Source organism: Coregonus clupeaformis, chromosome 26 (genome assembly GCF_020615455.1).
Source record: "Coregonus clupeaformis isolate EN_2021a chromosome 26, ASM2061545v1, whole genome shotgun sequence".
NCBI classification, from domain to species: domain Eukaryota; kingdom Metazoa; phylum Chordata; class Actinopteri; order Salmoniformes; family Salmonidae; genus Coregonus; species Coregonus clupeaformis.
In genome coordinates this window covers 11325252-11349339 of record NC_059217.1, presented here as the reverse complement: position 1 = coordinate 11349339, position 24088 = coordinate 11325252, and the positions used below count along the sequence as shown (strand labels likewise).

Sequence of the window (24088 nt, the reverse complement as noted above, 5' to 3'; positions counted from 1 at the left end):
AGTGATGTTTTGGGGCTGTCGCTGGGCAACACGGACTTTCAACTCCCTCCAAAGATTTTCTCTGGGGTTGAGATCTGGAGACTGGCTAGGCCACTCCAGGACCTTGAAATGCTTCTTACGAAGCCACTCCTTCGTTGCCGGGGCGGTGTGTTTGGGATCATTGTCATGCTGAAAGACCCAGCCACGTTTCATCTTCAATGCCCTTACTGATGGAAGGAGGTTTTCACTCAAAATCTCACGATACATGGCCCCATTCATTCATTCCTTTACACGGATCAGTCGTCCTGGTCCCTTTGCAGAAAACAGCCCCAAAGCATGATGTTTCAACCCCCATGCCTCACAGTATGTATGGTGTTCTTTGGATGCAACTCAGCATTCTTTGTCCTCCAAACACGACAAGTTGAGTTTTTACCAAAAAGTTATATTTTGGTTTCATCTGACCATATGACATTCTCCCAATCCTCTTCTGGATCATCCAAATGCAAACTTCAGACGTGCCTGGACATGTACTGGCTTAAGCAGGGGGACACGTCTGGCACTGCAGGATTTGAGTCCCTGGCGGCGTAGTGTGTTACTGATGGTAGGCTTTGTTACTTTGGTCCCAGCTCTCTGCAGGCCATTCACTAGGTCCCCCCGTGTGGTTCTGGGATTTTTGCTCACAGTTCTTGTGATCATTTTGACCCCACGGGGTGAGATCTTGCGTGGAGCCCCAGATCGAGGGAGATTATCAGTGGTCTTGTATGTCTTCCATTTCCTAATAATTGCTCCCACAGTTGATTTCTTCAAACCAAGCTGCTTACCTATTGCATATTCAGTCTTCCCAGCCTGGTGCAGGTCTACAATTTTGTTTCTGGTGTCCTTTGACAGCTCTTTGGTCTTGGCCATAGTGGAGTTTGGAGTGTGACTGTTTGAGGTTGTGGACAGGTGTCTTTTATACTGATAACAAGTTCAACAGGTGCCATTAATACAGGTAACGAGTGGAGGACAGAGGAGCCTCTTAAAGAAGAAGTTACAGGTCTGTGAGAGCCAGAAATCTTGCTTGTTTGTAGGTGACCAAATACTTATTTTCCACCATAATTTGCAAATAAATTCATTAAAAATCCTACAATGTGATTTTCTGGATAGTTTTTTCTCAATTTGTCTGTCATAGTTGACGTGTACCTATGATGAAAATTACAGGCCTCTCTCATATTTTTAAGTGGGAGAACTTGCACAATTGGTGGCTGACTAAATACTTTTTTCCCCCACTGTATATAGTACCAGTCAAAAGATTGGACAAACCTACTCATCCAATGGTTTTTCTTTATTTTGACTATTTTCTACATTGTAGAATAATAGTGAAGACATCAAAACTATGAAATATTACATTTGGAATCATGTAGTAACCAAAAAAACAAATCAAAATATATTTTATATTTTATATTCTTCAAAGTAGCCACCCTTTGCCTTGATGACAGCTTTGCACACTCTTGGCATTGTCTCAACCAGCTACAATGTAGAAAATAGTAAAAATAAAGAAAAATCCTTGAATGAGTAGGTGTGTCCAAACTTTTGACTGGTACTATATATATAGCGCATTCGGAAAGTATTCAAACCCCTTGACTTTTTCCACATTTTGTTACGTTACAGCCTTATTCTAAAATGGATTAAATCGTTTTTTACCCTCATCAATCTCCTCCACACAATACCCCATAATGACAAAGCAAAAACAGTTTTTTTAGAAAGTTTTGCAATCAAAAAAATATATATATACTGATATATCACATTTACATAAGTATTCAGACCCTTTACTCAGTACTTTGTTGAAGCACCTTTGGCAGCGATTACAGCCTCGAGTCTTCTTGGGTATGACGCTACAAGCTTGGCACACCTGTATTTGGGGAGTTTCTCCCATTCTTCTCTGCAGATCCTCTCTGTCAGGTTGGGTGGGGAGCATTGTTGCACAGCTATTTTCACGACTCTCCAGAGATGTTCGATCGGGTTCAAGTCCGGGCTCTGGCTGGGCCACTCAAGGACATGCAGAGACTTGTCACAAACCACTCCTGCGTTTTCTTGACTGTGTGGTTGTCCTGTTGGAAGGTGAACCTTCGCCCCAGTCTGAGGTCCTGAGCTCTCTGGAGCAGGTTTTCATCAATGATCTCTCTGTACTTTGCTCCATTCATCTTACCCTCGATCCTGACTAGTCTCCCAGTCCCTGCCGCTGAAAAACATCCCCACAGCATGATGCTGCCACCATGCTTCACCGTAGGGATGGTGCCAGGTTTCCTCCAGACGTGACACATTGGCATTCAGGCCAAAGATTTTAATATTGGTTTCATCAGACCAGACAATCTTGTTTCTCATGGTCTGAGAGTCTTAAGGGGCCTTTTGGCAAACTCCAAGCGGGATTTCATGTGCCTTTTAAATGAGGAGTGGCTTCCGTCTGGCCACTCTACCATAAAGGCCTGATTGGTGAAGTGCTGCAGAGATGGTTGTCCTTCTGGAAGGTTCTCCCATCTCCACAGAGGAACTCTGGAGCTCTGTCAGAGTGACCATCGGGTTCTTGGTCACCTCCCTGACCAAGGCCCTTCTCCCCCGATTGCGCAGTTTGGCCGGGCTGCAAGCTCTAGGACGAGTCTTGGTGGTTCCAAACTTCTTCATTTAAGAATGATGGAGGCCACTGTGTTCTTGGGGACTTTCAATGCTGCAGACATTTTTGGTACCCTTCCCCAAATCTGTGCCTCGACACAATCCTGTCTCGGAGCTCTACGGACAATTCCTTCGACCTCATGGCTTGGTTTTTGCTCTGACATGCACTGTCAACTGTGGGACCTTATATAGACAGGTGTGTGCCTTTCCAAATCATGTCCAATCAATTGAATTTATCACATGTGGACTCCAATCATGTTGTAGAAACATCTCAAGGATGATTAGTGGAAACAGGATGCACCTGAGCTCAATTTCGAGTCTAATAGCAAAGGGTCTGAATACTTTTGCAAAAATTTCTCAAAACTGTTTTTGCTTTGTCATTCTGAGGTTTTGTGTTTAGATTGATGAGAGAAAAAAAACAATTTAATCCATTTTAGAATAAGGCTGTAACGTAACAACATTTGGAAAAGGTCAAGGGGTCTGAATACTTTCCAAATGCACTGTATATATATATATATATATATATATATATATATATATATATATATATATATATATATATATGAAAAACCCTATATATATATATATATATATATATATATATATATATATATATATATATATATATGTTTTTTTCTCAACATTACAACACATGTTTAAGAAACTGATATCCTAGATTTATTTTCAGTTTGAATCTATCATTCATCAGACCTATTTTATGTCTTTCATTCAGAAAAAAATACCCTGTTATTCTTTTTACTATCAGATATTGATGAATGCAAGAACGGCCAAATCTGTGGACCATTCTCACATTGCCACAACACAAATGGATCTTTATTTTGCACCTGCCAAAGAGATTACATTTCTACTTCAGGCACTAAGCGGTTTCATCCAGAGAATGGGATAATATGTCAAGGTAAGCATCTGGAATCAAATCTGCATGGAATTTCAATTCACCCACTAAGTTTTGAAACTAAAGGTTTGAGGGAAATGGGAGGATACAATATATAAATTATGTGAGGTTACCATATTATATAAAAATCTTTGCTGAGAACTTATAAACATATTGTGAGCAGTGTTATCTTAATTATCTTTTCAAAATTAAATATGTAACACTTTTGGTATGTCCTGGTGATATCATAGTCGTAAAAATGTAGATATTCTTAAACAAACAAGCAGTTTTGAGTTTACTCTAGCCTACTGTCAAATTAATATGATGATTCCATATGTTGTATTCCAGAGCATCCCAAGAAAAATTGTCATGACAACGTTGTGTGCATAACACAAAGTGTCAACAGAACACTTGAATATGTAAGTACTCTAACAAATGAACTAGGATGGTAGTACCACTTATAATATATAAGAGGACACCACCCTCTGTTAGTCACTGTTAAGGCATACATATATTTTCTATATAGATATTTAATTGGTACATGTGTTAATTGGTACAGTGGGGAAAAAATGTATTTAGTCAGCCAACAATTGTGCAAGTTCTCCAACTTAAAAAGATGAGAGAGGCCTGTAATTTTCATCATAGGTACACGTCAACTATGACAAACAAAATGAGAAAAAAATATCCAGAAAATCACATTGCATTATTTTTTATGAATTTATTTGCAATTTATGGTGGAAAATAAGTATTTGGTCAATAACAAAAGTTTCTCAATACTTTGTTATATTCCCTTTGTTGGCAATGACACAGGTCAAACATTTTCTGTAAGTCTTCACAAGGTTTTCATACACTGTTGCTGGTATTTTGGCCCATTCCTCCATGCAGATCTCCTCTAGAGCAGTGATGTTTTGGGGCTGTCGCTGGGCAACACAGACTTTCAACTCCCTCCAAAGATTTTCTATGGGGTTGAGATCTGGAGATTGGCTAGGCCACTCCAGGACCTTGAAATGCTTCTAACGGAGCCACTCCTTCGTTGCCCGGGCGGTGTGTTTAGGATCATTGTCATGCTGAAAGACCCAGCCACGTTTCATCTTCAATGCCCTTGCTGATGGAAGGAGGTTTTCACACAAAATCTCACGATACATGGCCCCATTCATTCTTTCCTTTACACGGATCAGTCGTCCTGGTCCCTTTGCAGAAAAACAGCCCCAAAGCATGATGTTTCCACCCCCATGCTTCACAGTAGGTATGGTGTTCTTTGGATGCAACTCAGCATTCTTTGTCCTCCAAACACGACGAGTTGAGTTTTTACCAAAAAGTTATATTTTGGTTTCATCTGACCATATGACATTCTCCCAATCCTCTTCTGGATCATCCAAATGCACTCTAGCAAACTTCAGACGGGCCTGGACATGTACTGGCTTAAGCAGGGGGACACGGCTTGCACTGCAGGATCTGAGTCCCTGGCGGCGTAGTGTGTTACTGATGGTAGGCTTTGTTACTTTGGTCCCAGCTCTCTGCAGGTCATTCACTAGGTCCCCCCGTGTGGTTCTGGGATTTTTGCTCACCGTTCTTGTGATCATTTTGACCCCACAGGGTGAGATCTTGCGTGGAGCCCCAGATCGAGGGAGATTACCAGTGGTCTTGTATGTCTTCCATTTCCTAATAATTGCTCCCACAGTTGATTTCTTCAAACCAAGCTGCGTACCTATTGCAGATTCAGTCTTCCCAGCCTGGTGCAGGTCTTCAATTTTGTTTCTGGTGTCCTTTGACAGCTCTTTGGTCTTGGCCATAGTGGAGTTTGGAGTGTGACTGTTTGAGGTTGTGGACAGGTGTCTTTTATACTGATAACAAGTTCAAACAGGTGCCATTAATACAGGTAACGAGTGGAGGACAGAGGAGCCTCTTAAAGAAGAAGTTACAGGTCTGTGAGAGCCAGAAATCTTGCTTGTTTGTAGGTGACCAAATACTTATTTTCCACAATCATTTGCAAATAAATTCATAAAAAATCCTACAATGTGATTTTCTGGAGAAAAAAAATCTCAATTTGTCTGTCATAGTTGACGTGTACCTATGATGAAAATTACAGGCCTCTCTCATCTTTTTAAGTGGGAGAACTTGCACAATTGGTGGCTGACTAAATACTTTTTTCCCCCACTGTACATCAATCAGGATCTCCTTTTTGGAAGATATGGTAATATCCATGTGTAGAACTGTGCATAGGTCTGAAACATTGTTGTGGGAATAACTTAGTTTAATTGTCTGCTTTGCTTTAAGATTTAGTAGATATTTTTAAATGGACTATCCTATTTCTCCTATTTGGACAGGATGCATCCATTGGAGCTTACTTAATCTTGTCTCTACCATTTGTAGATCAGAAATCTTACAGATCTTCAGAGCCTGCTGGTGGAGATTGAAAAACAGACGTCAGGAGAGCTGACGTCGGTGGATGTGATCTCCTATGTGGAGGCCCTCTCTCAATCGGCCTCGCTGATGAGCTCTGGGGAGAAAAATCTAACCGTCAAACCAGCCGTGACCAAAGCAATTCTCAGAGTAATCCTTATTTCCACTAGCAATGCTATTGCTCTTTTTAGAAGTAGGATACTAAATGTTCTTGGCCTAAGGGTATATATATATATATATGGTTTCTGTCATCATTTATAAGGCTGCTTAAACTTTGCTGCATATACATTTAAAACAGAGAAAGGGTTGTTCAATCCATTAAAATACACAGTATGATTTGTCTTGTTGCTTGATATTCATAAATGCTTTTGTTAAACTGCCTTCATTTCTTTTCCACAGACATTTTTAAATGTGGTGAACAATTTGGTTGAGAAGGATGAGTTGGTGGCCTGGAACAGAATCAAAAAGGAGCACCGGGACTACACCATAACCAAACTCTTACACACAGTGGAGGAGAGTACCCTGACACTGGCCAGGAAATATAAAGCGACTACTGAGATTGAGATCAAAGAGAGTGAAATGGGTAAGAAGAATTCCACAATCATGTCTCTTAGCACGGACACACCGGTAGCGGTTGCCGGCCGAGAGCAGGGGCGTTTCTAGGACTTAAGGACAAAGCCAAAGAGGGAACCCTAGTTGGGTAATAAAAAACAGCTAAATGCATCAATCTGGTGTACTTTGAGATGAACATTGAGAGATTAGATTTCTATTAAGAATTTGTCAAAAATATATATACATTGCCTTGCAAAAGTATTCATCCCCCTTGGCGTTCTTCCTATTTTGTTGCATTACACCTGTAATTTAAATTGATTTTTATTTGGATTTCATGTAATGGACATACACAAAATAGTCCAAAATGGTGAAGTTTAATGAAAAAAAAAAATAACAGAAAAGTGGTGCGTGCATATGTATTCACCCCCTTTGCTATGAAGCCCCTAAATAAGATCTTGTGCAACCAATTGCCTTCAGAAGTCACATAATTAGTTAAATAAAGTCCACCTGTGTACAATCTAAGTGTCACATGATCTGTCACATGATCTCAGTATACAGTTGAAGTCAGAAGTTTACATACACCTTAGCCAAATACATTTAATCTCAGTTTTTCACAATTCCTGACATTTAATCCTAGTAAAAAATTCCAGGTCAGTTAGGATCACCACTTTATTTTAAGAATGGGAAATGTCAGAATAATAGTAGAGAGAATTATTTATTTCAGCTTTTATTTCTTTCATCACATTCCCAGTGGGTCAGAAGTTTACATACACTCAATTAGTATTTGGTAGCATTGCCTTTAAATTGTTTAACTTGGGTCAAACATTTCGGGTAGCCTTCCACAAGCTCCCCACAATAAGTTGGGTGAATTTTGGCCCATTCCTCCTGACAGAGCTGGTGTAACTGAGTCAGGTATGTAGGCCTTGCTCGCACATGCTTTTTCAGTTCTGCCACACACATTTTATATAGGATTGAGGTCAGGGCTTTGTGATGGCCACTCCAATACCTTGACTTTGTTGTCCTTAAGCCATTTTGCCACAACTTTGGAAGTATGCTTGGGGTCATTGTCCATTTGGAAGACCCATTTGCGACCAAGCATTAACTTCCTGACTGATGTCTTGAGATGTTGCTTCAATATATCCACATCATTTTCCTTCCTAATGATGCCATCTATTTTGTGAAGTTCCCTAGTCCTCCTGCAGCAAAGCACCCCCACAGCATGATGCTGCCACCCCCATGCTTCACGGTTGGGATGGTGTTTCTCAGCTTGCAAGGCACCCCCTTTTTCCTCCAAACATAACGATGGTCATTATGGCCAAACAGTTCAATTTTCTTTTCATCATACCAGAGGACATTTCTCCAAAAAGTACAATCTTTGTCCCCATGTGCAGTTGCAAACCGTAATCTGGCTTTTTTATGGTGGTTTTAGAGCAGTGGCTTCTTCCTTGCTGAGCGGACTTTTAGGTTATGTCGATATAGGACTCGTTTTACTGTGGATATAGATACTTTTGTACCTGTTTCCTCCAGCATCTTCACAAGGTCCTTTGCTGTTGTTCTGGGATTGATTTGCACTAAAGTACGTTCATCTCTAGGAGACAGAACGCGTCTCCTTCCTGAGTGGTATGACGGCTGCGTGGTCCCATGGTGTTTATACTTGTGTACTGTTGTTTGTACAGATGAACGTGGTACCTTCAGGTGTTTGGAAATTGCTCCCAAGAATGAATCAGACTTGTGGAGGTCCCAAAAAAAAATCTGAGGTCTTGGCTGATTTCTTTTGATTTTCCCATGATGTCATGATGTCCCGTGTAGCTCAGTTGGTAGAGCATGGCGTTTGCAATGCCAGGGTTGTGGGTTCGATTCCCATGGAGGGCTCTGGATAAGAGCAGCTGCTAAAATAAAATAATAAAATAAAAGTCAAGCAAAGAGGCACTGAGTTTGAAGGTAGGCCTTGAAATACAGGTACACCTCCAATTCACTCAAATGATGTCAATTAGCCTATCAGAAGCTTCTAAAGCCGAAACATATTTTTATGGAATTTTCCAAGCTGTTTAACGGCACAGTCAACTTAGTAAATGTAAACTTCTGACCCAAGTGAAATAATCTGTCTGTAAACAATTGTTGGAAAATTTACTTATGTCATGCACAAAGTAGATGTCCTAACCGACTTGCCAAAACTATAGTTTGTTAACAAGAAATGTGTGGAGTGGTTGAAGAACGAGTTTTAATGACCCCAACCTAAGTGTATGTAAACTTCCGACTTCAACTGTATATACATCTGTTCTGAAAGGCCCCAGAGTCTGCAACACCACTAAGCAAGGGGCACCACCAAGCAAGCAGCACCATGAAGACCAAGGAGCTCTCCAAACAGGTCAGGGACAAAATTGTGGAGAAGTACAGGTCAGGTTTGGGTTATAAAAAAATATCAGAAACTTTGAAGATCCTCCACAGAGCTGGGCTTTACGGAAGAGTGGCCAGAAAAAAGCCATTGCTTAAAGAAAAAAAGAAGCAAACACGTTAGGTGTTCGCAAAAAGGCATGTGGGAGACTCCCCAAACATATGGAAGAATGAGACTAAAATTGAGCTTTTTGGCCATCAAGGAAAACTCTATGTCTGGCACAAACCCAACACCTCTCATCACCCCGAGAACACCATCCCCACAGTGAAGCATGGTGGTGGCAGCATCATGCTGTGGGGATGTTTTTCATCGGCAGGGACTGGAAAACTGGTCATAATTGAAGGAATGATGGATGGCGCTAAATACAGGGAAATTCTTAAGGGAAACCTGTTTCAGTCTTCCAGAGATTTGAGACTGGGTCGGAGGTTCACCTTCCAGCAGGACAATGACCCTAAGCATACTGCTAAAGCAACACTCGAGTGGTTTAAGGGGAAACATTGAAATGTCTTGGAATGGCCTAGTCAAAGCCCAGACCTCAATCCAATTGAGAATATGTGGTATGACTTAAAGATTGCTGTACACCAGTGTAACCCATCCAACTTGAAGGAGCTGGAGCAGTTTTGCCTTGAAGAATGGGCAAAAATACCCCAAGACTTGCAGCTGTAATTGCTGCAAAAGGTGGCTCTACAAAGTATTGACTTTGGGTGGGTGAATAGTTATGCACGCTCAAGTTTTCTTTTCTTTTTTTGTCTTATTTCATGTTTGTTTTACAAAAAAAAATATTTTGCATCTTCAAAGTGGTAGGCATGTTGTGTAAATCAAATGATACAAACCCCCAAAAATCTATTTTAATTCCAGGTTGTAAGGCAACAAAATAGGAAAAATGCCAAGGGGGGGTGAATACTTTCGCACGCCACTGTATATACACTACCAGTCAAAAGTTTGGACACACCTACTCATTCAAGGGATTTTCTGTATTTTTGCTATGTTTTACACTGTAGAATAATAGTGAAGATATCAAAACTATGAAATAACACATATGGAATAATGTAGTATTCAAAAAAGTGTTAAACAAATCAAAATATATTTTATATTTGAGATTCTTCAAATAGCCACCCATTGCCTTGATGACAGCTTTGCACACTCTTGGCATTCTCTCAAATAGCTTCATGAGGTAGTCACCTGGAATGCATTTCAATTAACAGGTGTGCCTTGTTAAAAGTTAATTTGTGGAATTGATTTCCTTCTTAATGCATTTGAGCCAATCAGTTATGTTGTGACAAGGTATACAGATGATAACCCTTTTAGGTAAAAGACCAAGTCCGTATTATGGCAAGAACAGCTCAAATAAGCAAAGAGAAATTATTACTTTAAGACATGACGTTCAGTCAATACGGAACATTTCATGAACTTTGAAAATTTCTTCAAGTGCAGTCGCAATAACCATGAAGCGCTATCATGAAACTGCCTCTCATGAGGACCACCACAGGAATGGAAGACCCAGAGGTAGTGGATAGTGGGACTATCATTTGTTTTCAACAGGACAATGACCCACCACACCTCCAGGCTGTGTAAGGGCTATTTTACCAAGAAGGAGAGTGATGGAGTGCTGCATCAGATGACCTGGCCTCCATAATCCCCCGACCTCAGACCAATTGAGATGGTTTGGGAAGAGTCGGATGGCAGAGTGAAGGAAAAGCAGCCAACAAGTGCTAAGCATATGTGGGAACTCCTTCAAGACTGTTGGAAAAGCATTCCAAGTGAAGCTGGTTGAAAAAATGCCAAGAGTGTGCAAAGCTGTCATCAAGGCAAAGGTTGGCAATTTGAAGAATTTCAAATATAAAATATATTTTTTATTTGTTTAACACTTTTTTGGTTACTACATGATTCCAGATGTGTTATTTCATTGTTTTGATGTTTTCACTATTGTTCTACAATGTAGAAAATAGTAAAAATAAAGAAAAACCCTTGAATGAGTAGGTGTGTCCAAATGAGTGGTACTGTATATATAATAATAATAATAATAATAATAATAATAATAATAATAATAATAATAATAATAATAATAATAATAATAATAACTAGAAAAGTACTTTTCTGAAGAAAATGTGGTTTGCATGCTAGCTTGTGAAGGATTGATTAATTGAGAGGATAGGATAGCCTGAACATGTGAAAGTTGGTTTGGTGTCTCTAGCTTGAACAGTTCAAGAGTTACTATTGGTGGGTTATTTTATTCAAATATATGCAATTGGATTTTCCGCAAAGGGACATGCCATAGTGACGGACAAGAATCTGATTGGCGGAGAAGCCCCGTCTTTATTCACCCGGACAGGCTAAGATCAACTTAACCTACTAGGTAGCAGGTTTGCTTCAGAGCAGTCGTTGCTATTGCTCAAATTTTGGTTTGACAGATTTCACTAACTCACTAATCCGGCTTTCTGGAATACCCCTCAGCTTGTTAGCTGATAAGGTAACATGACTGAACCAGCTTGTTTGTTATCAAATAAATAGGCTACAGTCTGCGAGTAGCATAGTTTTAAAACGGTTTAAAATGGTTTATTTATCTAATGTTTCCCTCGAATTTGCAATATATATATTTTTAAATAGCCTATCTCCGGTAAAATGAATCATATCTTTTGTACGGCTTGGGCAAATTGTTTTCAGTAAAGTAATGGTGAAACCATGACAGTCACGACGCTGCGCTTATTTTTTCTCTATGGCATTCAGGTTGCGCTAGGCAGGCACACATATATTTTAAAAGATAGTTTATGACTTTTGAAAAAGTAGACTGCTGAAAATGAGTCAAGGGACGTGGGTTGATGGGTCCAGAGTGGTCCACTGGGTTGTAAAATCTTGACCAATCACAGCAGGCACCGCTAGCTGTGCTTCATTCCTAGGGCTTCTTGCAGTGCCTACTCTACTGCTTGTAGCGCAAGTGATGCAGGTTTATGGAAACTCATATCAGAGTACAGCTAGCCAGCAGATCCGACCCGCTTGTTTACAGCTGCACTAGGGTCGGACAGGCTTCCTTTGCCACAGCGGAGCTGGTGCGAGGTATGGCTCGGAAAACATACCTCAATCCAGGGATGAGAAATGCGTTGTACTCCGAATTGTCCCATTATCCCAACTGTTCCACCGAGATGACAGCTTGTTTTTCCGGAAAACTGTTATTTTTGTCCTTATGTTAGGTAGCAGAAGCCACAGCAGCCATTTTGGAATGGCAGTGTCAGCCAATCAGATCCTTTGCCAGTATGCCAAAAATGTCCTCCCGTCTGCTATTTTCCGCTTTCCCACACCCAAGGCTATAAATTCCTCCCACCAGCAGATAAGCGGAATTTGCTGTTCAAGACATGATTTGCATCTCTGGCGGGTAGCCTGCACTCATAGGACCACTATAAGCCCTTGGCAGGCCGGTTTTGCATCTCTGGCATTTAGCCTCCACTCAGAGGACAGCTAAAAAAAAGAGGACTGAGCACGCCCCCATTCTCATCGATGGGGCTGTAGTGGAACAGGTTGAGAGCTTCAGGTTCCTTGGTGTCCAAATCACCAACAAGTAGATAATAATCTATCAATATATAAAAAATAAGCGATGACAGGGTTTGAAGCTGAAAGAATTGCTTGCCTCTGACTGGTAGTGTCGCCTGTCGGGAGAAGGGCGGCTGGGTCGTGAGGAAAACGTCACGTCAGCAGGAGGAACATGGCTGCCGCCTGATTCAAGCAACCTATCACGAGTTCCCCGTCAGTGAGGACGATGGGTAAAAAAGCTCCATAACGGCTGCTGTGGCTACTGCTAGCTAGCATGAGGACAAAAACAGCAGTTTATTTAAAAAACAGCAGTTGTTCAATCTTCTCGGTGTAACAGTTGGGATAATGGAACAATTCAGAGTACAACGCATTTCTCATCCCCTGATTAAGATACGTTTTCCGAGTGATATCTCGCGCCAACGCCGCAGTGTCTTAATCTACACATGAAGCCTGTCCAACCCTAGTGCATCTGTAAACAAGCGGGTCGGCTCTGCTGTCTAACGTACAACCCGCAAATTCAAAATTCTTCGACCATCAAAAGGTTTGGGGCTGGACTAAAAACATTTGGGTCTGAAGTCCCGGAAGCCCACACTGTAAAACTTTTCCCTTTAAATTGACAGCATTATACTGGCACCAGAGTTGCCAGCTTAATACTGTCATTTTACTTTACAGCAGAGATGCTGTAAAATATTTTATAGTACTATTTTCCTTATTATAAAACATTTTCCTTACTGTAAATATAGTACTGTCAAAAATATAACAGCATCTGTTATAAAGCAAAATTACAATATTAAGCTGGCAATTCTGGTGCCAGTATAATGCTGTAAATGTATAGTGTAATTCTCCCTGAAAAAAACGATACATTTTTACATAAAATACATTTATTCAATTGGTGACAACAAATGAACAACATAATTGACAATAGAAGTAACAACAGTTAACACATGTAACCAAATAAGAGCATCATTAAAACACTAGTTTAAAAACCATATTGTGTGCCTGTGTGGGGGAGATGTGGTGGAGAGAGAGACAAAGAGAGAGCGAGAGATGGAGTTAAAATTGGGATTGGCTACAATCCTAGATCTATGATCAGGGGCAACTCTATTCAGGTTAAGGGGTTTCAGAGGCGGTGGAACACACAACGGGACAGTTTGGGCAGGAGAGCATCCAGGAGAGAGATGTCAGTGCAGCATCTAGTGTTCCTCATGGGGCGCCGTAACAATCCTCCTCAGTTCTGATTTGTTAGCTCTTCTCAGCCCTAGGACAAGCATAGAAAAATAAAGAATACGGTATAATGAGAGACAGAGAGCACCAGGGCTGTTACACTGTGGGTAAAAAGAAAGGGGACATATCAAGCAGGTGGCGTGTGTGTTTTGTATTTACCTCACTAGAGGTCTCCTGTGACCAACAGATGCATATCTGTATTCCCAGTGAAAATGTGTGAAATCCATAGATTAGGGCCTAATTTATTTATTTCATTTTACAAATTTTCTTATATGAACTGTAACTCAGTAAAATCTTTGAAATTGTTGCATGTGTGTTTATATTTTCAGTGTAGTTTATGAAATCAGTTGAGCCATTGAACAAATACTAATAAGACAGCTAGATACACCTATTTCAAACCAATAAATACACAATACCACAGATTATTTTACCAGACTCACAACATTTTATTTAATTTCTCTGCCACCAAATGTTTATATACTACTGGTCAAGTGAACAGGCTTGGCTAATACTGTAACATTATGGAACAATGTTTTTGAGAGGTTATACGGACACGGGCGAATGTTGCACAGCTGAGAGCCGAGTGAACAGTGACAAGTAGGAGGACATTGTTATTTTTTTATTTTTTTTATTTTTTTATTTAACCTTTATTTAACCAGGTAAGCCAGTTGAGAACAGGTTCTCATTTACAACTGCGACCTGGCCAAGATAAAGCAAAGCAGTGCAATAAAAACAACACAGAGTTACATATGGGGTAAAAAACATAAAGTCAAAAATACAACAGAATATATATATACAGTGTGTGCAAATGTAGCAAGTTATGGAGGTAAGGCAATAAATAGGCTATAGTGCAAAATAATTACAATAGTATTAACACTGGAATGCTAGATGTGCAAGAGATTATGTGCAAATAGAGATACTGGGGTGCAAAATAAATAACAATATAGGGATGAGGTAGTTGGGTGGGCTAATTTCAGATGGGCTGTGTACAGGTGCAGTGATCGGTAAGGTGCTCTGACAACTGATGCTTAAAGTTATTGAGGGAGATAAGAGTCTCCAGCTTCAGAGATTTTTGCAATTCGTTCCAGTCATTGGCAGCAGAGAACTGGAAGGAATGGCGGCCAAAGGAGGTGTTGGCTTTGGGAATGACCAGTGAGATATACCTGCTGGAGCGCAGACTACGGGTGGGTGCTGCTATGGTGACCAATGAGCTAAGATAAGGCGGGGATTTGCCTAGCAGTGATTCATAGATGGCCTGGAGCCAGTGGGTTTGACGACGAACATGTAGTGAGGACCAGCCAACAAGAGCGTACAGGTCACAGTGGTGGGTAGTGTATGGGGCTTTGGAGACAAAACGGATGGCACTGTGATAGACTACATCCAATTTGCTGAGTAGAGTGTTGGAGGCTATTTTGTAAATGACATCGCCGAAGTCAAGGATCGGTAGGATAGTCAGTTTTACGAGGGCATGTTTGGCAGCATGAGTGAAGGAGGCTTTGTTGCGAAATAGGAAGCCGATTCTAGATTTAACTTTGGATTGGAGATTCTTTATGTGTCTGGAAGTTGAGTTTACAGTCTAACCAGACACCTAGGTATTTGTAGTTGTCCACATACTCTAGGTCAGACCCGTCGAGAGTGGTGATTCTAGTCGGGTGGGCGGGTGCCAGCAGCGTTCGATTGAAAAGCATGCATTTAGTTTTACTAGTGTTTAAGAGCAGTTGGAGGCTACTGAAGGAGTGTTGTATGGCATTGAAGCTCGTTTGGAGGTTTGTTAACACAGTGTCCAATGAAGGGCCAGATGTATACAAAATGGTGTCGTCTGCGTAGAGGTGGATCTGAGAGTCACCAGCAGCAAGAGCGACATCATTGATATACACGGAGAAAAGTGTCGGCCCAAGAATTGAACCCTGTGGCACCCCCATAGAGACTGCCATAGGTCCAGACAACAGGCCCTCCGATTTGACACACTGAACTCTATCTGAGAAGTAGTTGGTGAACCAGGCGAGGCAGTCATTTGAGAAACCAAGGCTATTTAGTCTGCCAATAAGAATGCGGTGGTTGACAGAGTCGAAAGCCTTGGCCAGGTCGATGAAGACGGCTGCACAGTACTGTCTATTATCAATCGCGGTTATAATATCGTTTAGGACCTTGAGCGTGGCTGAAGTGCACCCATGACCAGCTCGGAAACCAGATTGCATAGCGGAGAAGGTACGGTGGTATTCGAAATGGTCGGTGATCTGTTTGTTAACTTGGCTTTCAAATACTTTCGAAAGGCAGGGCAGGATGGATATAGGTCTGTAGCAGTTTGGATCTAGAGTGTCACCCCCTTTGAAGAGGGGGATGACCGCGGCAGCTTTCCAATCTCTGGGGATCTCAGACGTTATGAAAGAGAGGTTGAACAGACTAGTAATAGGGGTTGCGACAATTTCGCGGCTAGTTTTAGAAAGAAAGGGTCCAGATTGTCTAGCCCAGCTGATTTGTAGGGGTCCAGATTTTGCAGCGCTTTCAAAACATCAGCTGTCTGAATTTGTGTGAAGGAGAAGCGGGGGGGGCATGGGCAAGTTGCAGCAGAGGGTGCAGAGTTGGTGGCCGGGGTAGTGGTAGCCAGATGGAAAGCATGGCCAGCTGTAGCAAAATGCTTGTTGAAATTCTCGATTATTGTAGATTTATCGGTGGTGATAGTGTTTCCTAGCTTCAGTGCAGTGGGCAGCTGGGAGGAAGTGCTCTTATTCTCCATGGACTTTACAGTGTCCCAAAACTTTTTGGAGTTAGTGCTACAGGATGCAAACACCATTGTCCCGGTGTTGTTCCGTTCATGCTCTCCCCATTGAGTATACTGTATCACGGGGACATCTTCCTTGAAATCTAATCCTGGGAGGAAAAATAAATGGCCATGTTACTACCTACCAACGGCGACACTGTGATAGAGCTGCCCAGTGGACGCACTTAAGGTCGGCAGGCACCTCAATACAATACCGGTGCACTGGTAATTCGCATTGGCTTTAGCGGGTGATGCTGTGGCCCGTCAATCCGAAAAATAATGATGTTGTGCCGGTAATTTGTGTAAAATATTTTGAACTGCTAGAAACAAGCCATTTTCTCTGTAGTAATGGTGAAAACATAATGGTCACGAATCTGCGCTCCATTTATTCTCTATGGCACTCAGAGGCTGCGGTACAGCGAAGCCTATCATCACAACAATTATTATCTGGGTGATTTGTTTTCTAGGTCGCACATAAATATATTTACGAGCAATTTAGAGCAGACCGAAATGGCTTGTCAACTTGAGATAGCTTACTATAGCTAGCTAGCAAACGTAAGGCAGCTATCTAGCTAAGAAAACATGTAGTAATTCAACGTTGGTTAGCAATAAAGATAAACAAGTCAAGGTACCTACTCAGCAGCTGCTGAAAATATTCTTCCACTTCACAGCAGCTTCAAGAATATATTTACTAAAATAGTCTGAGCTTTATGTGTCTCACCTGACAGCATGAGGTTGGCGCCTGAAACTGATCATTTGAATCTACAGTAGGAATAAGCTATTACTGTAAAGAAATATAGTATGTTAGAGTAATTTTTACTGGAGGCTTCCAATTACAGATAATAACAGTATTACATTTTACCCATAATGCAGTGCAATCTACAGCATGTATGCTGTTAAAGTGATTGACGTATTTTTACTGTGCATTCTACAGTGTTTTACTGTTGAAATTACAGAAAAGTCTTACAGTGCAGGCCTAATGACCGAGTGTACTTGGCACCTCTGAACAGAGTGCCAACCATAATTTGAAAACCGATTCTACATGTAGAAACCAGCGAAAATGTCGGCAGTCAGACGCCTACCGGCAGTTGGAAATCCGTTCTCTATTGACGCAGATGCTGTATTAATCACAATTATTATTCCACTCAACTGAATAATTTCTGTTCTTTCATATACAGAAATTAAACTCTACACTTTTGATGTCCAGCAAACAAAGAAAACCGAGCTCTCTGTCTCCATGGGAGGAGATCGTATCAGTTTAAATCCAAAAAGGCAGGAGGGAAACAAAAATGGTAAGAGATCGGATGAAAGGAAAAACAACATTCATGACAACATTAAGGCATTAATGTCAGCTAAAGATGCATTTAAATGTGATGAGAATCTTATCAAAGTAACAAGTCAAATGTTATTGTTTTTGGGGGATCCTCTACATTTGTCAAATGTAGAACCAAACACTAGCACTTACTGTATCAACATCTGATATAAACTTCAATATTACTACATTCAAATTCAATATTTTTTTTTCTGTACATCAGGAAGTGTGTCCATAGTTTTCCTGCGGTATGACAGTGTCGGTGGCATCCTGAAACCAAACACTGACCCTGGTGTTACAGACTACACGCGCTACGCAGAAACAGGGGAAATCGTTGTGAACTCTCAGGTGATAGCGGCCGCCATCAAACCTGCTGACATGTACCAGCTGGACCATGTGACCTTCACTCTCAGACACACAGAGGTATGCTCACAGTCACACAGACAGCCTAGACTGATCCATTAGCTCTCCAGTGGCAGACCGCTAACTTGTGACGCACATACTAAATTACAACACTCCTATAAATCCTGTTTTGATGTCAATGGGAGATTTGTGCTACAATTTAAGTTAAGTTATGGAGAGTTGTGATTAATGTGCATGGTCTTATGTTAGCTTACAAGTGCATGCAGGCACGATATGGTCATTCAGTATTTCCACAATCAAAAGGTAGCCATTTGTTTTTCACGAACCACCCCATTTATTTTGTATTTTTTTCAGACACATACAGTGAGGGAAACAAGTATTTGATCCCCTGCTGATTTTGTACGTTTGCTGACTGACAAAGAAATTATCAGTCTATAATTTTAATGGTAGGTTTATTTGAACAGTGAGAGACAGAATAACAACAACAAAATCCAGAAAAACGCATGTCAAAAATGTTATAAATTGATTTGCATTTTCATGAGGGAAATAAGTATTTGACCCCCTCTCAATCAGAAAGATTTCTGGCTCCCAGGTGTCTTTTATACAGGTAACGAGCTGAGATTTGGAGCACACTCTTAAAGGGAGTGCTCCAAATCTCAGCTTGTTACCTGTATAAAAGACACCTGTCCACAGAAGCAATCAATCAATCAGATTCCAAACTCTCCACCATGGCCAAGACCAAAGAGCTCTCCAAGGATTTCAGGGACAAGATTGTAGACCTACACAAGGCTGGAATGGGCTACAAGACCATCGCCAAGCAGCTTCGTGAGAAGGTGACAACAGTTGGTGTGATTATTTGCAAATGGAAGAAACACAAAATAACTGTCAGTCTCCCTCGGCCTGGGGCTCCATGCAAGATCTCACCTCGTGGAGTTGCAATGATCATGAGAACGGTGAGGAATCAGCCCAGAACTACACGGGAGGATCTTGTCAATGATCTCAAGGAAGCTGGGACCATAGTCACCAAGAAAACAATTGGCAACTCACTACGCCGTGAAGGACTGAAATCCTGCAGCGCCCGCAAGGTCCCCCTGCTCAAGAAAGCACATATACAGCCCCCTCTGAAGTTTGCCAATGAACATCTGAATGATTCAGAAGAGAACTGGGTGTGGTCAGATGAGACCAAAATTAAGCTCTTTGGCATCAACTTAACTCGCCGTGTTTGGAGGAGGAAGAATGCTGCCTATGACCCCAAGAACACCATCCCCACCGTCAAACATGGAGGTGGAAACATTATGCTTTGGGGGTGTTTGTCTGCTAAGGGGACAGGACAACTTCACCGCATCAAATGGACGATGGACGGGGCCATGTACCGTCAAATCTTGGGTGAGAACCTCCTTCCCTCAGCCTGGGCATTGAAAATGGGTCGCGGATGGGTATTCCTGCATGACAATGACCCAAAATACACGGCCAAGGCAACAAAGGAGTGGCTCAAGAAGAAGCACATTAAGGTGCTGGAGTGGCCTAGCCAGTCTCCAAACCTTAATCCCATAAAAAATCTGTAGAGGGAGCTGAAGGTTCGAGTTGCCAAGCGTCAGCCTCGAAACCTTAATGAATTGGAGAAGATCTGCAAAGAGGAGTGGGACAAAATCCCTCCTGAGATGTGTGCAAACCTGGTGGCCAACTACAAGAAACGTCTGACCTCTGTGATTGCCAACAAGGGTTTTGCCACCAAAACTGTGGTCCTCTGTAGCTCAGCTGGTAGAGCACAGTGCTTGTAACGCCAAGGTAGTGGGTTCGATCCCCGGGACCACCCATGGATAAAAGCGTCTGCTAAATGGCATATTATATATTTACTAAGTCATGTTTTGCAGAGGGGTCAAATATTTATTTCCCTCATTAAAATGCAAATCAATTTATAACATTTTTGACATGCGTTTTTCTGGATTTTGTTGTTGTTATTCTGTCTCTCACTGCTCAAATAAACCTACCATTAAAATTATAGACTGATCATGTCTTTGTCAGTGGGCAAACGTACAAAATCAGCAGGGGATGATATACTTTTTTCCCTCACTGTATTTTGCCATAACATATCCAATTCTGCTATTTTATTCCCTTTCTTTTGAAGCCTATTGACACCAAAGATGATGTAACCAAATGTGCCTTCTGGGAGTACGATCCGTCCAGCATGCAGGGCCATTGGGCCACACAGGGCTGTGAGCAAACCCACGTCAACAGCACCACCACCACATGCTCCTGCAATCACCTCACACACTTCGCCATTCTTATGTCTTCTGGACGGGCCAACGTAAGTGTCCATACCATCCATATGAATGTATTCCAATTCCCTGTGGCTGTCTCGTTGGTTATCTAAACATCTTGCATCAAAGGCAAAATGGAAGTGATTTTCAATAGAAAAGACTAGCTAACTTGTATTTTTTTAATTTTTTTAAAGGAGAGTGGAATTGCACCCTCCTTTATATTTTGTGTTGTTTATTCAGACAGCACATAAATATAGAGGGATATAGGACAGGAGACAAGAAAATGTGAATGGTGTCCATGGGGATTGAACCAACAACCTTTTGGTCTCTATGCTTAGTATTGGGGGTTATACCATTCAACCACACAAGTGCACTAGATTGTAGGTTTAACATCTTAAAGTCTGACGCCTTCTGGTGGCCTTTTCTAAACAACACATAATATTGTATAATACCCTCATAAAATACAGAGATACAGCAGGCCAATTTTTTTTGAAATGTACTACGTTTTTCGTTCGGGGAATAAGAGATTTGGAAGTCAAGATTTGAAATAAAATATGTCCCCAATTACTGTCCCAAAATGATTTTTTAAGTAAATGAAAAAAAAAAGGTCAGATCGTTTACTTAATGGTTTCCAAAAACACAAGGGCTGTAGCTTTCAAATTATATGTCACTTTCTATTTTCTGACAACAACAAAACTGGGGGAGAAGCAGGGAGAGGGGGGATATGAGTTCTGAGCTGTAAAAAGGATGCACCTTCTCACTGTGTTGGTTATTCTTTTCAGATGGCGGCCCACTACAACATTCTGACCAGGATCACTCAGCTGGGAATGATCATCTCCATCATCTGCCTGTCCATGTGCATCTTCACCTTCTGGTTCTTCAGTGAGATACAGAGTACCAGAACCACCATTCACAAGAACCTGTGCTGCAGCCTCTTCATGGCTGAGTTCATCTTTCTGGTCGGGATCAATATGAACACCCATAAAGTGAGCACTGACTGCACTTCGGCTCCAATAAATATTGAACAGCATATTCTTGAACATAGCCAGACAGTATGTTCCATAAAGTGAACCAGTGTGTATGTGTGTGTGTGCCTCTGTCTGCATCTCATTTGCATTTGTTTACATATGTAGTCACCCTTGTCTTATAAGATTTCATAGATGGTAAGTCTGTCTAATATGATAAAGGTCCATTTTGTTTATCTCTTTGTCTGCCCTCAGCTATTCTGCTCCATCATTGCTGGGCTTCTCCATTATTTCTTCTTAGCGGCTTTTGCCTGGATGTGCATTGAGGGGATCCATCTGTACCTTATAGTGGTTGGTGTCATCTATAACAAAGGATTCCTGCATCGCAACTTTTACATCTTTGGATATGGAAGCCCTGCAGTGGTGGTGGCCATTTCGGCTACACTTGGCTCCAAGTATTATGGTACCAATAAAGTGTAAGTAGAAAAAGGGAGTGTGCTTGTTAGGTGTTGTTTTAGCACTACACACCAGCATGTGGTTAAACATTGTTTTATGTTTCAAAGGTGTTGGCTGAGCACAGAAAATAACTTTATTTGGAGTTTCATTGGGCCTGCGTGTTTGATTATCCTGGTAAGGTTCAACATTTTAATTTCATCAAATTATTTTCAATAAATCTTCACAAATTTTATTGGACATTCAAGAATTTCCTTTCTTTCAGAAATGTCTGGAAGCACATTGATTCATGCATATACAACATGTTATCATTTTGCATGTCAGTAATTGGTAATAAAGTTTATGACATTCCATAATTACATCAAGAAGTTGTTTGCTCCAAACAACATGTTGTAGTAGTTTTAGGTTGTTTCTCATGGTTTTGTATGTGTCTATCTGGTCTAAGGTCAATCTCCTGGCTTTTGGAGTGATCATTTACAAAGTGTACCGACACACTGCTGTGAAGAAGCCCGAGATTAGCCACTACGAAAACATAAGGTAAGCCTGATATTGACTTTTAGCCAAAGACCCAGTGCTTGTTGAGTACTCAACATGTGTAAAAAATATATATATTATTGTTACAGTTAGTAAAATTGTCACACAGAAGTACTGAATATTGAGCAGATACTTTATGTTAGGGAAGAACTTGAGCTACAAACGTTAGCATTAAGCTGATTTGTATGAGCCTTGAGTTAAGCACACATACTGTACATCAAGTCCAGAATATGGCTCACAATGACAAAAGCATATATGGTCCTTCTAGGTCCTGTGCTCGTGGTGCCCTTGCCCTTCTGTTTGTCCTGGGCGCCACCTGGACATTTGGTGTGTTGCACATCCTCAACGAGACCACTCTCACAGCCTATCTCTTCACCATTGCCAACGCTTTCCAAGGGATGTTCATCTTCATCTTCCTCTGTGTGTTGTCCAGAAAGGTAACACCTTCCTCTCAATTAGGTTCATAATTATGGCCCAGAGTTTTGCCTGGTCAGATCATATGGTCAGTAGATAAACAACTTCTGGCCCTATTTGTAATTACTTGAGCATTCCTTAGTTTAATTTCTTTATTATAAAAATTTTGTCATATTTTACCTCATCCACCCACTGAGGCTAACTAATGTGTTATACATTCGCCATTCCATTTGACTTTAACAGATCCAAGAGGAGTACTACCGGCTGTTCAAAAATGTGCCATGTTGTTTTGAGTGCCTGAGATGAACAAGGCTGCGAAATCCAGAGGGCCCATCATCAGCAAATGTTACTGGGGACTCTGGAGTATTTTTTTAAAGTAGAGTACAGCACTGCAATATCTTTAGATTTTAGTCATTTAGCAGACGCTCTTATCCAGAGCGACTTACAGTTAGTGAGTGCATACATTTTCATACTGGCCCCACGTGGGAAACGAACCAAAACCCTGGCATTGCAAGCGCCATGCTCTACCAACTGAGCTACAGGGGACCTACCCTGTACAATACATTCTTTACCACTATGTATGCTTCGTTTACCAGGCAAAGATAATAATAATAAGAACAGACTTGTTCAACTGATGCAAATTGTTCATGTAGCAAATAATGTATTGTGTTTAAATCTGTTTTCTCCTTCTTGTTATATTCTTGTAAGATTGACTCAAAGGTAGACTAAGGAAAATGACATTGTCACGAGCAGCACCACAGATATTGCGATGAGCGTGACGCAAGACTTCTCTCTCACACACAGTCACACGTAGTATCTGCGCATGTGCATGGGTTCGCTTCACCACGGGCCCAAAACAGCTGAGTTGTTGCAGAAATTGACCCACTTTGCTTTTTACTTTGTGCATCTACATCATGTTGCTGAGTCAACCTTTAATATTCTAAATTTTGACTTGTGAGAATTTTTTGTGTGTTTAGTTTTTTAGCACTAAACATTTCACTGTCTCATCCTAAACCCAGAATCGTGCTTCTGTTATATTTTTATATAATGACTGAGCATTCTCACATTACTTAACAGTTTCTCAGATACCTTATTAACTTGGTGTTCACCAGTTTGCACTTCTGTTTTCTATCAAAAATCTGTATTGATCGTTAACAGATGGAGGATGAGTGTAGTACACCAACACAGCATTGTATGTCCTATTAAGTATTTACTTTTAATAAAGATTCAGCTTTTTCAGTATGTGTGTCATATTAGTTTGTAAATTATTAAAGTGAGTCAAAAACAAATCAAATGCATAAAAATATAGACATAATGACTGTAAAAACTATTACATCCCCGTGAATTGATGAGGAATTGAAAGATTGTATGGTTGAGAGGGATGAGGCAAAAGGAATGGCAAATAA

General features: G+C 41.0%; 1 protein-coding gene across 1 annotated transcript in view; it reads left to right on the top strand.

Annotated features, from left to right (window-relative positions):
* The window catches only part of adgrl4 (adhesion G protein-coupled receptor L4), a 28443-nt gene extending 5285 nt beyond the window's left edge, over window positions 1–23158 (top strand). Inside the window, exons 4-16 of the mRNA XM_041849224.1 lie at window positions 3395–3544; window positions 3869–3939; window positions 5894–6073; window positions 6323–6506; window positions 17559–17672; window positions 17916–18115; window positions 20184–20363; window positions 21099–21302; window positions 21537–21757; window positions 21845–21911; window positions 22180–22271; window positions 22537–22705; window positions 22926–23158. Coding sequence (XP_041705158.1) covers window positions 3395–3544; window positions 3869–3939; window positions 5894–6073; window positions 6323–6506; window positions 17559–17672; window positions 17916–18115; window positions 20184–20363; window positions 21099–21302; window positions 21537–21757; window positions 21845–21911; window positions 22180–22271; window positions 22537–22705; window positions 22926–22988 — 1895 coding nt within the window. The 3' untranslated portion in view covers window positions 22989–23158. The remainder of the gene's footprint in view (window positions 1–3394; window positions 3545–3868; window positions 3940–5893; window positions 6074–6322; window positions 6507–17558; window positions 17673–17915; window positions 18116–20183; window positions 20364–21098; window positions 21303–21536; window positions 21758–21844; window positions 21912–22179; window positions 22272–22536; window positions 22706–22925) is intronic.
* Window positions 23159–24088: the final 930 nt, after the last annotated feature.